Source organism: Scyliorhinus torazame, chromosome 17 (genome assembly GCF_047496885.1).
Source record: "Scyliorhinus torazame isolate Kashiwa2021f chromosome 17, sScyTor2.1, whole genome shotgun sequence".
In the NCBI taxonomy this organism is placed as follows: Eukaryota; Metazoa; Chordata; class Chondrichthyes; order Carcharhiniformes; family Scyliorhinidae; genus Scyliorhinus; species Scyliorhinus torazame.
In genome coordinates, this window is record NC_092723.1 from 157968163 (window position 1) to 157988598 (window position 20436).

Here is a 20436-nt window from a genome sequence, read left to right on the forward strand (position 1 = left end):
AGGTTGAGGATAGAGGAACTCGAGAAATTTAAAATTGAAGCATTGCTCCACTATGCAGAACCTCAAATGGACAATGCTTGGTCAATCTGAACCCAATTTCAGTTGGGGTTCAGACCAAATTCAGTGTAAACCAACAATCACTCGGGTCATAAATGTAGGGAGAAAATTTGATCTACTGAAGAAATGAATCTAAGGCATGGTGCTAAGGTATAATACAGTAGCTGTAGTTTAACCACAATGCAACAGACCTGGAATTACAGGATACTATCAATGAGGGTCAAAATTGGAAATTTGTAACTGTACCTAACACAACTCTACTTCACTATTATAAATACAAAAATGTATCCAACAAAATGCTTCCAAAGAATGCTATTAACTTGTAATTCACTTAACATGTATATTACTGCAGTGAAAGTGATGCTTGGTGAATCTTATTCTTCTGCAATCATTCATACAACAGCTTCCTCCTGAAAAGTCAACATTTTGACATGCATAATTTGCAGCATGCATATTTTCACAATGAACCACGAGTTTGCTGCAGAAAGTCAATGAAATACTAACACTCCCCACCCGAGCGATGGTGTTACAATGGTAAGCATAGCTGCCTTCCAAGCAGCTCACCCAGTTTGATTCCCGGCCATTGCAGTGATGATTAATTTTGACTTTGTGAGTTTCAAACTGAGGGACAGAAACAGGATTTATGTGAAGCTAGGACGGGCAGTGAAATAAGTTGCTTTCTAATCCAAATTGACACAGGGAATGACAAGGTATAAGAGGTGTTGGCATGCTTAAAGTGGACAAATCTCCAGGTCTGGATGAATTATATCCGAAGCTGCTGTGGGAGGCGAGAGAGGAGACTGCAGGGGCTCTGACCCAAATTTTTAATTCCTCTCTGGCCACGAGGAAGGTGCCAGAGGACTAGAGAACAGCTAATGTGGTTCCACTATTTAAGAAGGGATAAGTAGAGATAAGCTAAGGAACTACAGACCAGTGAGTCTCACGTCAGTGGTAGGGAAACTATTGGAGAAAATTGTGAAGGAAAGAATCTATCTCCACTTGGAGAAGTAAGATTTAATCAGGGATAGTCAGCATGGCTTTGTCAGAGGGAGGTTATGCCTCAACAAATTTGATAGAATTTTTGAGGTGACAAAATGTGTCGATGAGGGTAGTGCAGTTGATGTAGTTCATATAGATTTCAGCAAAGCCTTTGACAAGGTCCCACATGGGAAACTTAGAAGGCAAATACATATGGGATATAGGGTAATTTGATGAGGTGGATTCAAAATTGACTTAGTTGCAAGGAGCAGATGACAGAAGGCTGCTGTAGTGGCTGGAAGCCATTGTTCAGTGGCTTACCAAAGGGATCTGTTATGGGTCTCCTATTAGTCATAATTTACATAAACAACATAGCTATGTGGGGGGTAGGAACAGTAAGTTTGAGGATGACACAAAGATGGCCGGGTGGTTAACAGTGAAGTGGAGTGTCTTGGATTACAGGAAGATATAGAAGGGATGGTCAAATAGGCAGATAAGTGGCAGGTGGAAAGTGTGAGGTGATACACTTTGGAGGGTGAAATTTGCCGAGGAAGTATTCAATGAACGGCATGACACTGGCATGTTCTGGGGAACAAAGGGGCCTTGGCGTGTTTGTCCATAGATCTCTGATGACGGGAGTGCAGGTTAATAAGGTGGTGAAAAAGGCATATGGGACACTTGCATTCAATCAAGGCATAGATTACAAAAGCAGGGAGGCCATGTTGGGAGTTGTATAAAATTTTGGTGAGGCCACAGCTGGGGTACTGTGTGCAATTCTGGTCACCACATTATAGGCAGGATGTGATTGCACTGGAGGGGGTGAAAAGGAGATTCACCAGGATATTGCATGGGATGGAACATTTAAGTTATTAAGAGAGGTTGGATGGGCTTGGGTTGTTTTAGCTGGAGCAGAGAAGACTGATGGGCGACCTGATCGAGGTATACAAGATTATGAGTAGCTTGGACAGGGTAGATAGGGAGCAGCTTAGTTGAAGGATCAGTCACGAGAGAATACAAGTTAAAGCTGAGGGGCAGGAGGTTAAGGGCGAATGCGAGGAAAAACATTTTTATCCAGAGGGTGATGATGTCTGGAATGCACTGCCTGGGAGGTTGGAAGAGGAGGGTTGCTTCCCATCATTTAAAAAGTACCTGGATGAGCATGGCACGTCATAATATTCAAGGCTATGGGCCAAATGCTGGCAAATGGGATTAGTTGGATAGGTCAGGTCTTTTTCATGTGTTGGTGCAGACTCAATGGGCCAAAGGGCCTCTTCTGCACTGTATTTTCTGTGATTCTGTGAATTCCAAGGCAAGATAACCACAGGTGGCCAATCTCAGGAATACCACTAATAATATTCCGAACAGGCGCCGGAATGTGGCGGCTAAGGGCTTTTCACAGGAACTTCATTGAAGCCTACTTGCGACAATAAGCAATTATTATTATTAAAATCTATAAATGCTTGATTCATGCATTTGTCCTCCAGACACTGGTTTGCAAAATAAACCATGAGCTGGACAGGTTAAAAAACAGAAATATGGTATTATTGTAAACTAAGCCACAACTGCAGGAACACGGGATTGAGAAAAGAGGAGCTGAAACTTGAAATCTTCACTGGAGACAACAACACTGGAGTTATGTAGGAAAGTGTTAAATCCTATGATGAAGGTATTCTGTGAGCTAGTGACTAAATAATCTCCCTCATTTTTGAAAAGTTGAGCATGAAAAAGATTAATTTGCACATCAATCCAAACCCTCTGATGTGTTTATTTTTCAAAAGAACTAGAGGAAGTCACACTATAGTACTGAAAGTAATTAGACAGACTGCAGGAGATAGGATGACACATGGAGATCAGGCACTGAAATTGTATTGTATAATTGTTCAACATATTGTAACCTCAAATTAAAGATTTTTTACAGTTTGTGCTGAAGTCACAAACTCTTGTGTTGCTGGTTTGTGACCATTATACATTGCAGTTAAGCTGGAAAAGTTAGATTAATATCGATGTTAAGATGCAAAAAATGTACTGGATTATACTGTTCATCATTTAACAATTTCCTATCTTCTCACTTCAGCTTTATTCAGGGAAGGAAAATTTTATTTTTTCTTTCGATCTTACCTGAAGTTTGAGCAATTTTTATTTCCGAGGTGTATTCATTCAGACATGCCTTGAACCAATCTAGAAAATGTTTGCTGATGGTCCAAAACGAAACACAACACATCTCAGATTGACAAGATTCTCTTAATTTTTAACAATATACTTCTGGATCATTGATAGCAGCACTATTGAGGCAAGGTTACCTCTATTCAAAATAAAATGTGTGTTTGTCCTTGTAGCATGTTGACTGGTATGTTCTTGGGGTTGGTTAGGTCAGTTGGTTGGACAGCTGGTTCATGATGCAGAGCGACGGCAACAGCGGAGGCTCAATTCCCTATCGGTTGAGGTTATTCATGAATGCCCCGCCTTCTCAACCTTGCCACTTGCCTGAGGTGTGCTGGCCATCAGGTTAAATCACCACCGGTCAGCTCTCAAAGGGGAGAGCAGCCTGTGGTCCCCTGGGACTGTGATGACATTTGCATGTAGAAGCCATGGAGCCATTCATTCCATCAAGTCTTCTCAGGATCTTACATGTTTCAATAAGATCACTTCTCATTCTTGTAAATGCCAATCGGTAAAGGCCTAGCCCGTTCAACATTTCTTCACAGCCCCTTCACCCTAGGAATGAGTACAATGAACCTTCTCTGAACTACTTATGAAGCAATTGTATTTTTTTTTAAATAAGGAAACCAGAACTGCTCACAGTACTCCAGGTGTAGCCTCACCAAGGCCCTGCACAGCTGTAGTAAAATTTCCCTACTTTTATATTCCATTCCCCTTGCAAGATGCACCAATGTTCCACTTGCCTTCTTAATCACTTGCCAAAGTTTTACTCGCTCAGTTAACCTGTCTATACCCCTTTGCAGACTCATTGCCTCTTGACAACCTATCTTTCTACCTACCTTGGTGTCATTGGTAAATTTAGCTACACATTTCCCCCCTTCATCCAAGTTATTGGTATAGGTTGTAAAAAGTCAGGAACCCAGCACTGATCCCTGTAGCACTCCACTAGTAATAGCTTGCCAATTGAAAAAAAAAACCCACTTATGCCTTCTCTCTCCCCTCTCCTCCCGGTTAGCTAACCAATCATTCATCCATGCTAATATGTTATGCCCTAAACATCCTTAGCAATAAAAAAATTGTCAGAGGCTGTGCATTATCCATGCCCGTTACTTCCAGACCTGATGATTCAAACATTTTTTTTCTTTTTAAAAATAAATTTAGAGTACCCAATTATTTTTTTTCCAATTAAGGGGAAATTTGGTGTGGCCAATCCACCTAACCTGTACATCTTTGGGTTGTAGGGGTGAAATCCATGCAGACTACGAGGACAATGTGCAAACTCCACACAGTGACCCAGGGCCGGGGCTGACGATTCAAACATACAACTGGATGGCCTCCCATCTTTAGGTCACCTCAGCTCGACAACCCTCTGAAATACCTTCTCATCTATTTCTAGTATCGAGTGCATCCTGATATTAATTGCTCCACCATTGGTGGCTGCGCCTTTAGCTGCCAAGAGTCTTAACTCTGGAATTCCCTCCCTAAACTTCTGAGACCGTTCTCCTCCATCTTGATCCTTTTAAATTATTTTATATCCAAAACATTATTTGTCCCATTGCAGCCCCCTCCCCCCAAAAAAACTGGGACATCTGTTACTTGGTATTTAGTTTTGCTTTCACGGAGTACTGACTTTTATTCGCACATTAACACATTGATATCTTACCATGAATATATGAATAGGATGGGAATAGAAGGATACGGACCCAGGAAGTGTAGAAGATTGTAGTTTAGTCGGGCAGTATGGTCGGCACGGGCTTGGAGGGCCGAAGGGCCTGTTCCTGTGCTGTACATTTCTTTGTTCTTTGTTTGTTGTTTATGATGCAACAACTAGCACCTTCTCCTGCCATTAACACTTCCTCTCTCTCATGACCTACACATCTCTGTTGCCATCTCTCCTATCTCCCACCAATCACTGACCTTCTACTCTGTTCCAGCTGCTATGCTCTTTCTTATACAGTACATAATCCATCACATTTCTATCTCTTTTTAACTCTGAAGAGGAGTCCTGGACTCAAAACGTTAACACTTTTTCTCTCTCCACAGATGCTTGCAGACCTGCTGAGTATTTCCAGCATTTTATTTTTTGTTTCAGATTCCACCGACCTCAGTACTTTGCTTTTAATCCAGAACTTCCCACTTCTGAGTGATGGCAATGGGATTATTTTCCCTTTCACTTGCGAATCAATAGTATGCCAGAGAATCTGCCACTTAGCCCTATAAAAAAAATCTCCAAATAGTACTAATTTCTGGTACCTAACCATATTTCCAACTGACAGTAAGATAGAATACAAAAAGATAATTTAGTTAAAGTAAACAAGACTTCGGCCCTAAACTCAACATTTAAAAAAATGCAGAAATGAAATATTCTCAAATTCTGTGCTTTAACGAACAATATGATTAAACCTATTACAGTCTAACATTTAACCCACAATTTCATTTACTGACTGATTAACCAGTTAGCATTAATTTCATTCAAATCACAATACAGTATATTCCAAAATGCACTAGAGTAAAAGGGGTTAAGCAACAATCATAAATTATTAGCAACTTAGGGAATTCTCAAAAGGCAAGGGGGAATTTCCAATAAATCAATAGGTATCAAACAAAACCCAAGCCAGACAATATTTTTGTTCACCTTAAAATCGCCATTGTGGTTGTTCCCATCCTTGAAAGAACCTGATTTAATTCTATACAACAATTTGCATTTATTTTAATGTAGCACCATAAATCACAAAACAAACGTTTTAAATAAGTATGCCTGATAATAAAGTAACCATTGTATTTATGATATATTTGTGTAATTCTATTTTATTGCCACTAAGTTCCCACCTTCCTATACATTTTTTGCTGCTTATATCAAATTACTAGATAATTCAACTTATTCTCTCACAAAAAACTTCAGAATTATCAGTATACAATTTATGCCAATCAATTCAAAGGGATATCATATTTAAACACATTTCAAAGATCTTCCAAGCACTAATGTGTCACTAAAACAGAGTTGAAAGCTTCAATCTTCATTGTATAGTGATGGAAATGACCATTGTACAGTAAATTGGGTTTCATCCTAACATCTGTTGCAAATTAAATTCCATCTTTAGGGACTATAGTAATGAATATGTCAAATTGCTTCACAACGTGAACTGCTACAAGTTTTTAACATTGCGTGGCTGGTTTTGATAGTCATGTTATCGAGGTCATTTGCATTCCTGAAACAATCCAGCAGCATTATCCCAAAGTAGAAGTCACGTCCACTGTACTTTGCTACTCCCCGGCTTCATTCCCCTAAATAAGCTCAGATACCCTCCAGTACTTCTCTTGGCATTCTGCAAAGGCCTCTTTCCTACTTCCTTATCATCGGCAAGCTCATCTTCCACTCTGGTTGGCATTAGTGAGCGCACCGAGGCCTAATCTTGCCAACCTTCATCCCTCCCTCTCACCACCTCTACCATGGATTGTCAGTGGATCACTGTCCCACAGTTCCCTCCAGAATCTCTACACATCCTAGGGACAAGACCGTGACCATTTACGTTCTTATTTATGACCGAATGCATCGGCATCATGGTTTTGACTGAAACTTGGCACAGTGGTGGTGACACCATAGCGAAACTACCTATCCTGGCCATACCTTTCACCACCTGATATAATTAAGCTCTCTCTATAATGGCGTGGCCTTTATTAGTCACACCTTGGCCCCTCTCCCCACTATTCTGGGAGCAGCTCACCTTGTCCTATTCATCTCATTTCTTAAATACATGTTCTCTATTGCCCCATTCTAAATTCCTCATTGAGGCACCACCTCTCCCTAACACTGTTTTGAACTAGGGTTGCCAATGGTCCAGGGTTGGCCTGGAGATTCCAGAAATTGAAAATCAATCTCCAAGACACTTGTGTGAGTGATCCTGGAGAAAAATCACCCGAGCATTAAAAACTGCATTTGGTCATTTTATTTGAACATTTCTCTTTACCAGATATTTAAAAAATTACAAGTGGAGAACAAAGGCTGTTTGGCTGACAGACTAGCCTCTTCCAACTGGGTAGTGGGTCTTTTTGATTTCCAATTGTAATAGGAAGGCAGCATGTCACAAGGATGATCCTGTTAGCTAGCGAATGGCTAGAGCATGAGGACAAGTTATGTGATGAAACCTTCATGAATGCATTTGAACCCAGTCAGCAACCCCAATTCCAACCCCCTCCCAAGCTTGGATGAAATCAGACTGCTTGCAACATCTATTTGACCTGCTGCTACATTACAAACCATGCACCCGCTTAGCACAAGCTCTACCTCCACCTGTAACAGTCTGCCTTTGGCTCAGCCCAGCTGGAACTCTTATCCATGCTTCTGTTACCTCGAGGTTAGATTATTTAAATGCTCTATTGGCCAGCTACGCATCCTGAACAAACTTCAGCTCAAACAAACATGTTGCCTGTAATCCCGCTCACCAATTTATGACGACTAAATGTAGCAAGTTTTGTATTTATTGTGTGGGGTCATGAAACCTGCCATCAGTACATGGATGTGTATTAAAACAAAGTAATCCGGCTGCTTCACCTGCAAGAAGGCAGAAAGAGCCAATACTGCCAAAACCTGCTTCAACTCCCTTTAAAAGGGTTGATTAAGCATGAATGAAATATTCCTACAAAATTCAACAATTGGTATTTTGAATAGATCATTCTCTTCATGCATGCCAACACTAGTTTTCGAGTGAGATATGATGTTATGTTTTTGTGTGGATACACATATTAAGTCAATCCATGTGTGGTGTGACAACGCCGTCTTCAGAATTTACATGCAACTAAAAGCCACAATGCAGCAGTGGAACTACAGTCACCAATTCTACAAACAGCTTCGAACTCAACCTAACGCACACACCGCAGCACCAACTGCTTACTTCCAGCCCACACGTTCCAACTGGTGCAAAGTTATTTGGAAGCCTGCGTCATGTGTCATTGCTTTTTACCAGTAACCGCACAGAAAACCAAAACTTAACCTCATGACCAAAGCCAAGTTCAAAAATTGTGTTACAAAGAATTTACAGATGTTATTAAAAGTCCAGTGAATGATAGCAAATGGATTTGAAAATCCACGCTGTGAGTCAACAAGCAGACTGAAGAAAGTGGCCGCAGCCAGAGGCTGATTCACTTGTGCCTGTTTAGTTCCTAACTCCCAAACATGGCACTCCTACAAGACGCACTTCTCCCGCTGGCTCTTCCTCCAAACATGAAGAAATGTTGTAACTAAACTGATTTTATAACAGTACAGATGGAATGTTCACGTTCGAAACCAACATGTAAAAATGTCTATAAGGCAGTGATCCGGAATATTATAATCTAAAATGAACATAAAGGACAAAATTAAGCTGCTTAATTTTGGCAAACTTTGGGGGCGGCACGGTGGCTAGCATTGTTGCCTCACAGTGCCGAGAACCTGGGTTCCATCCCGGCACCAGGTCACCGTCCGTGTGGTGTTTGCACATACTCCCCCCTGTATGCATGGGTCTCATCCCCACAACATTAATTTGCAGGGAAGGTGGATTGGCCATGCTAAATTGCCCCTTAATTGGAAGAGAATTGGGTACTCTAAATTTATTTTTAAAAAGTCAGGCAAACTTCAAGCAGATGATGTTGGAAGGTCAAGCAAAAGATTCTACCTCAAGATACATGATTAACTTCTGAACCAAGTTATAAATTGGAAAAAAGATACAAGCATCTAGCATCATTACAAAACACAGCAATTCATACTTTAGGGCTAAAGCCTGTTCAGAAAAATAATCAAATCTACTAATTAGTTTTGTGGCTAATTTATCTGCACAATGCATATCCGTTCACGTATTGGCTTTTCTAAGTATCACAAAAACCAGGCAATCTTTGAAAACATGGAGTCTTGAAGTCATGTATCTTTCAGAGTGATCTGGTCGATTGGGCCATGTAAAATATGATGAAGCCCTATCTCAAACTATCAATCTGATTGAGAGTAATTCAGATACCACAGGCCAACGGCAAATATTCATCCATTTGCTTTTACAGCTAATAATGGAAACAACTATCCTGCTTGGCCTGTGGAAGTAATACACCTGGTTTGATCTAACTAGACCAGGAGAGAGGTTCCCTTTGGGTCAACTGTTTCACTCATCTTCGCCTTAAGCCACTCTGGCTGGGCATTAATGAGGGGGTTTATTGGTCTCAGTTCCACAATAATTCATTACTCTGTTTCATGCCGCTTTCTAAATGCCGCTTCATTCTCAGATAATTTGGAATAAAAACAAAAAAATCCTGGAAATATTCAAGCATATCAATCAGCATCGCTGGAGGTCCCTGAAATGTTAACTCCGTTTCTCGCCACAGACGCTGCCTAACCTGTTGAGTTTTTCCAGTATTTCTTGTTTTTATTTCAGATTTCTAGCATCTGCAATATTTTTAGCATCTGCAGTATTTTGCTTTTTATCTGATAATTTGGGCTTCCACCAACTACTTCCAGGTGTAACCCCAGTGATAAATTGCTACATCCCTGTTCGGGCCCATTAACTTTCCCCCTATGCATTCCAACCTTCACTTACCCAATAGATTCAATTTTGTCAGATTTCAAAAGATTAGTAAACCTAAGGTGTCAGCAACTCTGAAGCAAGGACATTATCTCTACTGAATGTTATAAACATGGTTGTCCATTCAATGGCAGTCGCAACCCAGTCACCGGCAGTAACAAAAACACATTTTTCATAATTCATTACTCTTCAGTTCAGTATGACTTACTCAAGCCAGGGAAAAGGGCAGAATGAAGCCCTAAACCATTAACATTGGGCTGGTTTAGCTCAGTGGGCTAGACAGCTGGTTTGTAATGCAGAACAAGACCAGCAGCGTGGGTCAATGCCCGTACCGGCTGAGAATTCTGAATTCTCTGTGTGTACCCGGACAGGCGCCGGAATGTGGCGACTAGGGGCTTTTCACAGTAACTTCATTGCAGTGTTAATGTAAGCCTACTTGTGACAATAATTATTATTAACCAGCTTTGCCCAAGTGTGAAGGCTGTGGATTCGAACCCTACTTAAGTTAGCCAAGCTAATATTTTACACTGAGAGTGTTCAAAAGATGCCAACGCTTGGATGAGACATTAGACCAAAGCCCAGTCAAGGTAATCTGGCAGACTAGCTGACAAAAGGGATGTCACTGAGCTACTCAAAAGTTCTCCTAGTGCTCTGGGCCAATACCTGTCCATCAGTCAACATCACCAAAAATATAATTCAACTTATTCATTGCATTTGCTTTGATAGACCTTGCTAGAGACAGATTGGCTGCCAAAACAACTGTGACTGCGCTTTAAAAACAATTCATCGACTGTGATTTGCCCAGGAGACATGAATGCTGATACATAAAAGATCTACATTTCATTATGATCAACTCTATCTTCTTTGCTACATTACATATTTCTACAACTCTGCCCTTGCATTAACCATACTATAATGAGCCACCCTAATTTCTCAGGCTCACAAGTATTTCTTCCAGCTGGTAGACTCACCTCTGTCTGCTCCACAAATTGCTCTATCCTTCATTTGATGCAGCAAGTAGCGAACTACCTCTTCCCTTTTCCAATCTCCAACATGCTGCCTGCCATCTTAGTTTTTGTTTGACATGAGATACAAATCAGTAAAAGACCATCTATGAGGATACAGGTACAGTGAAGACAGGAGATGGGGGACTGGGACTTACAGAAAAAAAGAGAAAGGGGCACAGAGAATGTGCGTGTGTGAATAACCGAAAAATGATACATGCGGGTAAGAATGAGACCAGGTTCTCTAGCCCAAAACATGTGGTGAAAAGGCCTATCACTCTTCAATAACGGTTGACAATGCACAGCACATCACTCAAAATTATCCTTGGCTCAAATTCCCAATCCACAGCTTGGGCTCATCTTGCAGGCACAACACAGTGGGATCTGGACAGGAGGGAGGCTGTTCCTCAGGAGAAGCACAGAAGAATATACTTCACCCAAATATTAAAGCCTTTCACAAACATTGTGAGGCAGGTAACGGCTGTATAATTAGATAGTAAACATGGACTCATACAACACTATCAATAATAAATGTTAAAGAGACTTACTTTCGCCATAGCCCCAGCTTGCTGTGTGTTTAGACCCGTGTGTACACCCATCTGTGCCGATCCCTGGGCTAAAGTCTCTGCTAACACACTGCCAGAGCTGCCCATGCCAGAGTTTGAATACTGCATGCCCCCTCGACCCCTGCCAGCAGCCCCCAATGATCCATTCAGCACCTGTCCCTGTCCTTGCTGCGACTGCTGCATTAGACCTTGGCTGTTGCTGCTGTTCAGTAGAGCTTGATGGGTGTGACTGAGATTGGTATTGATGCCCATTCCTCCTGGCCCAGTCTGAGCAGTTGGGCTGTTGTTGGCAGACACTATACCCGATGCTGCAGCATTATGAAGTTTCTGCTCTCCATGTTTTTGTGCTTGTGTGTTCAGTGCTTGAGAACCAGGGGTTGAAGAACTTGAACCACTAGCAGCCATCCCCAGACTGGAAGGTGAAGTGAGCCCTTGATTGTGAGGGCTTTTGCCCATGTTGGAGCTGTTCTGCTGGCCCTGGCCAGGATTGTCCATTGATCTGCCTGGGTTGCTGCTGGAGTTCACATTTCCCAGTCCTCCAGTGAGATTGGAGCCACTGCCAGCCCGCAAGAGCTCGGAGAGCTGCTTGTGTTTAGAAGCGGCGTCTTGACCAATGCCGCTGTTTAACTGGCTCAGTTCGCCTCCGTTGGGTAGTCCTAAAGGGTCGGATGATCTGATCAACTCATCGGGTAAATCATTTTCTAAATCAAATGGCGATCCAAAATCTAAAAAATAAAAGTTAATCACTCTTAGTATCTGATTAGTAAATGTGCACTTTGTATTAAAGATACTTTTTGCACCTCAAAAATAAACATATACCATGAATGCACAATTTAACACAATATTATAAACTAATTTTAGGAGTGATACCTTGCCAAGTATTTAACACTAGCATGTACCTACCCAAAACCAATCCCAAAGATAATTTTCGGTAATAAACTTCCAGTTATATAAAGATTTGTGCAGTGAGCAATGGTCCCTGCTACTCTCCACTTTCAACAGGAGTTCAGAAAATAGTCATTTTTAAAAAATGACCACAGTGCAAAAGCATTTTCTTTCTGTTTATCATACCTTTGCACAACAATGACATACTAAGTACTGGCTTCACATTAAATCAACTGAAACAAGCCAAAATCTTTCTTGGGCAATACATTGAATTTGACTGTTGTCTTGAGGCTAGTTTAGGAAGAAACTTCTATTTCACCAAATCATCAGCCAACTTACCCAAACCTCACAACCACGTGTATTCCTTGTTGTTTAATGGTAAGCACTTCTGAAATGCATAACCATGTGTTTCAAGTCAAAATGTTTCTAGTGAATTTTTCAAATGTACTTTGTAACAGTTGTATAAACCATAACACAACAAATCTGACACTGGACATTGCTAAAGAGACTTCACACAACAACAGTGGATGCAGCTCCAGCAAAGGTAAAAAGTCAGGAAATAATACAATACATAGTCAAGTTAAATCTTGGTTCCCCACTGGTTGCATAAACCTTGTTAGAAATTTGATACACTACAACCAACTCAGCTGAATAAGTGAACTTACAAATAATCAATAGTTCTTCAATATTTGTGCATGACATAAAGCAGCAGCATAAGCTGCAGTTCAAGCATCAGAGACAGAATGCTCTAAAGTATCGATCACCTACAGTACACAGTAAACGTCCACAATGTATTATTCTATTTCAATGAGTTGTCATAACATGGAAGCCAAGTTTAAATGTTAATTTGCTCACGTTATAAAAGAGTAAACAAACTTCCAAAGCTACCCTCACAAACTGCTTCATTTTGTTTTAATTTGTACACTACAAATATCTAACATCACCTTTGCAGAATTAACAATATAATACTCTAGTTTAAAAATCTTATCCACAAGCTCAATTGTGCATACTTATTATTGCATTCCCTATATAGTCCAGTACCAGTTTGGATACTCAACATTAGCTTAAAATAATGTACAAGAGAAATGAATATATTTTGGTTCTCTTTCCGGATATTGTAATCCCAGTGCCATTTTAGTTGGTTTTGTCCCATTAAATAGCTGTAATGTATGGGATAACTGACGACTAACTGTAATTATTGTTACTTAAAGGTTTCGACAGTCATATCGATTACACGGCTCGTCAGAGTCCACAGGGCAATAACTGGGAGGTGTCGTTTTGCCACTAGCCAGTATAGAATTAAATTTAAACCCCGAACTTCCGCCAACTAGCGCTGGCCATAACGCAGTTCTTCGCTACAAGTTTCTATTTACAAAATAATGACAATACGGAGGACTGCTACTTCCGATACATGCACGTTTTACACAGCATCAGGTGCATTAAATGCTACAATGTTAAAAGCAATACTTCTTTTCAGCAAAGTAATTTAATAAGTTACTACTTCACTTGTCACAAAATAGTTGAAATACTTAATAGTATTTACTGCTAAATAATTTAAATGCTTTATCTACAGATTTTTTAAAAAGAAATGTTAACATATTCCATTCGTTTTAACGAAATGTTTTGCACGTTGCGAAAATAACCAACGGTATAATTCCTCCGATGTTACTATAACAGAATACTTGCGTTGAAATGCGGGTGCAAGGTAAACTTTAATCATAGCAAAACTATGGACAAAATTTAGTTAGTATTTGGTTGGTGTGAAAATGAGTGAGTGCATCAATTACCGAATTGAACTTTGTGAAATAAATGTTAAATAATTCCTCAATTACTTTACATTGATCAATAATTTATTTGCTCGTGTAATTCATTTTCTGTCTCGTTTCTAAATATACAATAACTAAAATATATGATGATCGCAAACACGTTTTGGGGCCATTCCTCCTCCACACCTCCCCAATTATACTACTGCAAAGGCAGCCAGCTTTATTTTGTGAGGAGCGGGGAGGTGGAGAGAAGGAAGGAGAAAAACAAATCTTGCCATGTTCCCCCTCACTAAATCATCTCGCAACCAACCATTACTTAAGGTTTCTGACAAGATCCTTAATTTCAAAACAGACACAACATGCATGCTGTCCTTGTCCAACATTTGCAATTCAGAAAGAAGGATGTTGGGAGGCTACGCAGCTCCCAACACTCCCAATCCCTCCCCGGTTGTCCCAGGCGATGTCCCCTCCTTACCTGTACTGTCACTGGCGGAGAGCGCCGGCGAATTGAGTTTGGGCCGTTTGGCAGACGGCGGTCCATCCAGCAGGTTCTCGGCCATTTTATTTTCTATATATATGGTTTTTCCCCCCTCCCTTTTTCGCGTTTCATATAATGAACATGGAAAGGTGAGGGGGGGAGGGATAGAGACGGACGCAGCGGCAACTCTGGCAGGCCCCGGGGCCTGAGACTAGCACCAAGAGCCCGCTCCTTAGCCACAGCGCCATTCCCCCACCACGACACCCCGCACCGCCATTCCACACTCCCCCCTCACACAGGGAAAAAAATAATTTCTTCCAGCCGCCCCCCTTTTTTTCTATATGCAAAAAAAATACATAAATTGAAACCTGTCAGTCAGGCCGCATTTTCGGCTATGGGGCCGGGGCCAGGCCGGGGACTGACGCCGGGTCGCTGCCGACTGGGGCGATGAAAACAATACTTCACCCAGACTCGGTACGGCAAAGCGAATGGGATACGGATTTTTTAAACCCCCCCCTCCTCCAGATCCCTTTTCTCTTATCGCTTTTCCCCGACTTAAAGGCGCCTGGATCAACGCTAATTTGACGGCCGGGTGGATTTAGGAACCGAATGTGGGCTTTGAAGGGTCCTCAAGACAGCGAGCGCAGCTCCCGACACCGTTCAATTCCTCCGAAATTTCGGATGAAATTTTCCACCAAAATGGCGGCTGTTGATCTTAAAGTTTTTTTTCCTCCTGACGTTCCGTCCACCGAGAGAGGAGAGTAGGAGGCGGGGCCATGGGCCGGAGATTGCCGAAACCGCCATGGCAGCTGGTCGGAAACGCTCGAACGTCGCTTCGGGTTGGGGCTGACTGCTCCGCGTGATCAGAGCGCCGTCTCCCGATTGGCCTGCCCAAGGAGGAATGAGGGCGACAGCAGCCGATCGTGCATTACGTCATCGTGAGTGCCACTAATGCATTGTGGGTTTACTATCAACCACCCATGCGCGCCTGCCTTGGAACTGTGAATGAGTTGTAATCCTGGAAGTATTCATTGCCATGTATTATTTAATGTGCAAAATGATTTCACGATAATTTCTGATGCAAATAACATAAACGCTGTTAAAACCATTCGGAACACTGACTTAAACGTATTTGTTTTGACCATATAAAATGTAATACTCTCCGCCAGTTCTCAAAATAGCTATTTGCACAAATAGTTTCGAAATAAAGTGGACGTGCAAGTTTATTTAAATATTCAGCTTTCAAATGATATTCAGTCAGTTACTCAAGCTTGAATGTGTCCTCGAAAGGTGATTCTGACGTATAATTTCAAAGTGAGATTGGAGAAGAGCTCGGACATCTTGACTGCTCTAGTTTGGAAGATGCACAATACAGCAGCCATCTCCAGACGAATTAGGAGATCAGCCTTGTGCAAGTGTTGCATGTTCTGGAGTCAAAGAGATATATCTGTATCATTGATGATTTTGTTTCTTACACTGTTCCATGGTGTAATTATTTTAAAATAACCTGCATTCAGATGGTACATTGACCATAGAAAAAGATCAAGGCCCTTTACATGTGTTATTAAACAAAACATGACACTGACCAACATACGGAGACATTCGGGCCGATGGCCAAAAGCTTGATCAAATAGGTCATTTTAAATGAGGAGGGAAGTGGTAGTTGGGTAAAGATGTTTAGGGAGAGAATTTCAATTAGCTGAAGACAGTCACCAATGGTGGAGTGATTAAAATTTGGGATGCTCAAGTGGCCACAATTGGAGGAGTGCTTCTTGGAATCCTAAATTTTCACTGATTCAGGATTGCTGATAAATCCATTGTCCTGGATTACACCACTCTCCCACTACTTTATAAATTGGGCGAAGTTTGGAAGCAAAATTAAGTAAGTTTTACATTTTAGGAAATAAAAAAAGAAAACGCAGTACACTGCAAACATCCAGCATCCTTCCATCTATAAAAGATGATGGAGAAGCAGGAAATTAATTTCAGATGGGATATTACCATGTTTTCACTTTGCTGATAGCTAAAGAGGCCAATCCTTTAGAGGCAAGTTCTGTCAAATGTGAAGCTACCAAGTGTGTTGTGGGTTGTTTTCAGCAATTGCATCACTTGCCAAGTTTTGTAAACACTGGTCAACATGATTGTTCACACCAGCCTGCAGCTGGTGTCGCCATTTTCCTGTCTTGCCTCCCAAATGCAATAATCAATGTTCCTGGCTTTCAAATCACTCTTGCAAGCATCCTTAAAGTGGAGCTTTGTGTCTTACTGGTCATTGGCCCAGGCTACCTCACCATTCAGAAAATCCTTGGGTACGTGATCATATCAAACCCACATCCATGCCCAAGCCACTGAAACCACCTCAGTTTGGTAAGTGCTGACAGACTTGAGAGCACTTGAGAGGACTTTCAGGATATACCCAAAATCTGCCATTGACTATGAAGGTGGGAAAATTCAAAGCTGCCATTGACTGCGAAGGTGGGAAAATTCAGAGCATCTTTTCTTGATGGCTGTAATTCATCCATGTTTCACTGTCATATATATAGCTGTGAAATATGAACAGTGCAAATATCAGCAGCTTTAAATTTATGCCATTTCAGAAAGGAGTTTTATTTATTATGGGGTAGAGACCAGTTGCACAAAACCACGGAGTGTGCGGAAAGCTGACAACCAAGACAGCAGCAGAATAAAAATGTATGTTGTATATATGAATGCAATCACTGGACAGTAATTCTTTGATGTTTTGGCACGAGTAAATGGAAACCTGGTAGCTTCAGGACTAACAGATTTGGTATCTTTAGCTATATTAAAATGAAATTATACATGAATCATCTTTGCTAATCAATATTCTTTCCTGTGTATGGTAGATTCATGTTAATTAGCTGATAAGACCCTAAATGAGGTGTTTTGATTAAATAGAATATAAACAATTCCCAATGGTCATTGTGGAACTGTGCATCGGTAATAGAACCAACACTTTTTTTCTTGGTGGGATGGGGTGTGGATAAGGAAGTACAGAAAATAAAAATTGCCAAACTGCGACTGGACACAAAGAATCTTCTACCCTACATAAACAAACTCACCCAAAACCATGCTGCCTCTGTCTTAACTATGCCAAGACCCATTCATCCATTATTACTGTGCTTGCTGACCTATATTGGCTCCCTGTCTGGTAACGTATCAATTTAAAAATTCTCATCCCGGTTTTACTATCTCTCCATATCTTTGTCTCTCTCCATCTCTAACCTTGTCCATTCCTATAACAACTTTCTATAACAACATATGTATATATCACATTTAACATTAAACACCTCAAACCATTTTACAGCACTGTAAAATAAAGTGCAACCCTCCAAGACCCCACTGCTCCTCCAATTTCTGGCCAATTGGCAGCTGTACAACTTTCTAGCAAGCTCTGGATTCCACACCCCCGCCCCCGATCCTCTTTGTCTTTAAGGGGTGGCACAGTGGTTAGCACTGTTGCCTCAGTGTCAGGGATCTGGGTTCTATTCCGACCTTGGGTGACTATGTGGAATCTGCACATTCTCCCCTTGGGAAGTGGGCCTGAGTGCTATTTCAGAGGGTCGGTGCAAACCCGATGGGCTGAATGGCCTCCTTCTGCACTCTAGGTATTCTATTTTATACCCGAAAACCTACTTCATTGACTAGGCTTTTGGTCACCTGCCCTATTATGCCTTGGAATTCTTTTTTTTAAATTTAGAGTACCCAATTTTTTTTCCAATTAAGGGGCAATTGAGCATGGCCAATCCACCTAACCTGCACATCTTTGCGTTGTGGGGGTGAAACCCATGCAGACTTGGGGAGAACTTGTAAACTCCACAGTTAGTGACCCAGAGCCGGGATTCAAACCCAGGTCCTCAGCGCTGCAGTCCCAGTGCTAACCACTGTGCCACATGCCACCCTGCCTTGGAACTCTTTAGGATGTTAAAAGTGGTGATCATGGAAGCTGTTGTTGAAGTGATTGGACATTCTTAAAATATATATATCATGTAATTCTCTACATAACAGAGGAATCAGGCTATATTGGATTAGCTTTTGAACGAGACACAAAACTAAGAGCATCTCTGTCCTCTCAGATGCAAGAGAATACACAGCTGTACTTTGAAATGTTCTAGTCATGAAAGGTGCTTCATAAATGCAAACTTTCTCTTTCTATGGAATTATCTAAAGAAGAATAGTTTTTCCCAGTGTTTTTTAATCAGTATTTATTCTTCAACCAATACCCAAAACAATCTAGTCATTCATTACTGTTTGTGGGACCTTGCTACATGTAAATTGGCTGCCACATTTTCTATATTGCAATGCAGACCACACTTCAAAAGTACTTAATTGATTGTAAATGTTTTGAGATGTCCTGAGGTTGTGAAAGTCGTCAAATAAATGTTCTTCTGGAGTCCAGTTTAATCTCCACTGCTCCATCAAATTAACAAACATTTGGATTTTGCTGTGTTAAGGAGTATGTAGCGCAGAGCAAGATATCATGGAAATAAGCAAAATTCTGCAGATGCTGGAATCTGAAGCAAGAATAGAGAAGGTTGGAAAAACTCAGAAGGTCTGGCAGCATCTGTAGGGAGAGAGAAACAGTTAACTTTGAGTCCATTTGACTCCTCATTAGAACTAAAGAGAGGAAGAAATGTGTTAAAGATCATGGAGTTTTGTATAGAGCCCAATTACATTGGTGTAATCAATTATTGACTCTATGTTGGGATTTACATAGATAGAATTTACAGTGCAGGAGGCCATTCGGCCCATCGCGTCTGCACCAGTCCTTGGAAAGAGCACCCCATTCAAGCCCACACCTCCACTCCATCCCTGTAGCCCCATAATCCAGTAACCGTGCTAACCACTGTGCTACTGATGCTGAAGCTAGAACCAAATCTTGTACCTTATCCAGAATATATACTTATGCTCCAAGATCTTCAAGGGCAGAGACTAAATGGACTGATCTCCCTTGAAATTGTAGTGAGGGACAGTTGTCCACTGTTGCCCATCCTATAAAATATCTTCATCAGTGATGACTTCATAGCTATAAGATATGGTCCCCTCGTATCTGTTCTGAAAGTGCAGTACTGAGGGAGTGCTGCACCATCAGTGGTGCTGTCTTTTAGACGAGACATTAAACTCAGGCCTTTTCTGCCATCTTAAGAAAACGGTTCTATGACACTATTTCGAAGAGGAGCCGGGCAATTCACGCCAGTGTCGTCGCCAATATTTATAAAATGTTAATTGCTACAATTAACATGTCAATGTCTAAAGTAATTTTTTTTAAAAAATGTTCATGGGATGTGGGCTTCGCTGGCTGGACTGCATTTATTGCCCATCCCTAATTGCCATTGAAGGGGCAATTAAGATCTAACAATATTGCTGTGGATCTGGAGTCACGTGTAGGCCAGACTAAGGATGGCAGATTTCATAGAATTTAGTGCAGAAGGAGGCCATTCAGCCCATCATATCTGCACCAGCCCTTGTAAAGAGCACCCTACCTAAGCCCACACCTCCACCCTGTCCTCGTAACCCCATCTAACCTTTTTTGGACACTAAGGGCAATTTAGCATAGCCACTCCGCTTAACCTGCACATCTTTGGACTGAGAGAGGAAGCCAGAGCAGCCGGAGGAAACCCACACAGACACGGGTAGAACGTGCAGACTCCACATAGACTGTGACCCAAGCCGGGAATCAAACCTAGGACCCTGGAGCCGTGAAGCAACTGTGCTAACCACTGTGCTACCGTGCTGTCCCTAAAGGGAATTTCCTTCCCTAAAGGACATCAGTGAACCAGATGGGTTTTTACAACAATTGACAATGGGTTGTGCGGGTGAGATTAGACTTTTAATTCCAGATTTCTATTAAATAAAAATTTCACCAACTTCCGTGGCAGGATTTAAATCTGTTTCTGCAGAGCATTAGCCTGGGTCTCCGGCTTGCCAATCCAGCGACAATACCACTAAATGCGCACGGACAGACATTTTAATTCTAACTTT

At 41.4% G+C, this 20436-nt stretch overlaps 1 protein-coding gene across 15 annotated transcripts in view; it reads right to left on the bottom strand.

The window, feature by feature from the left end:
- Positions 1 to 15246, bottom strand: part of crebbpb (CREB binding protein b) — a 279436-nt gene extending 264190 nt beyond the window's left edge. For 9 of the 15 annotated variants that reach the window (XM_072481412.1, XM_072481411.1, XM_072481413.1 and 6 more), the window contains exons 1-2: positions 14434 to 15245; positions 11290 to 12032 (exon numbers count right to left, since the gene is read on the bottom strand). In XM_072481412.1, coding sequence (XP_072337513.1) covers positions 11290 to 12032; positions 14434 to 14518 — 828 coding nt within the window. In that variant the 5' untranslated portion in view covers positions 14519 to 15245. Of the gene's footprint in view, positions 1 to 11289; positions 12033 to 14433 lie in introns of all 15 variants that reach the window. The other 6 variants (XM_072481408.1, XM_072481399.1, XM_072481406.1 and 3 more) reach the window with 2 other exon arrangements.
- Between the last annotated feature and the right edge of the window lie 5190 nt (positions 15247 to 20436).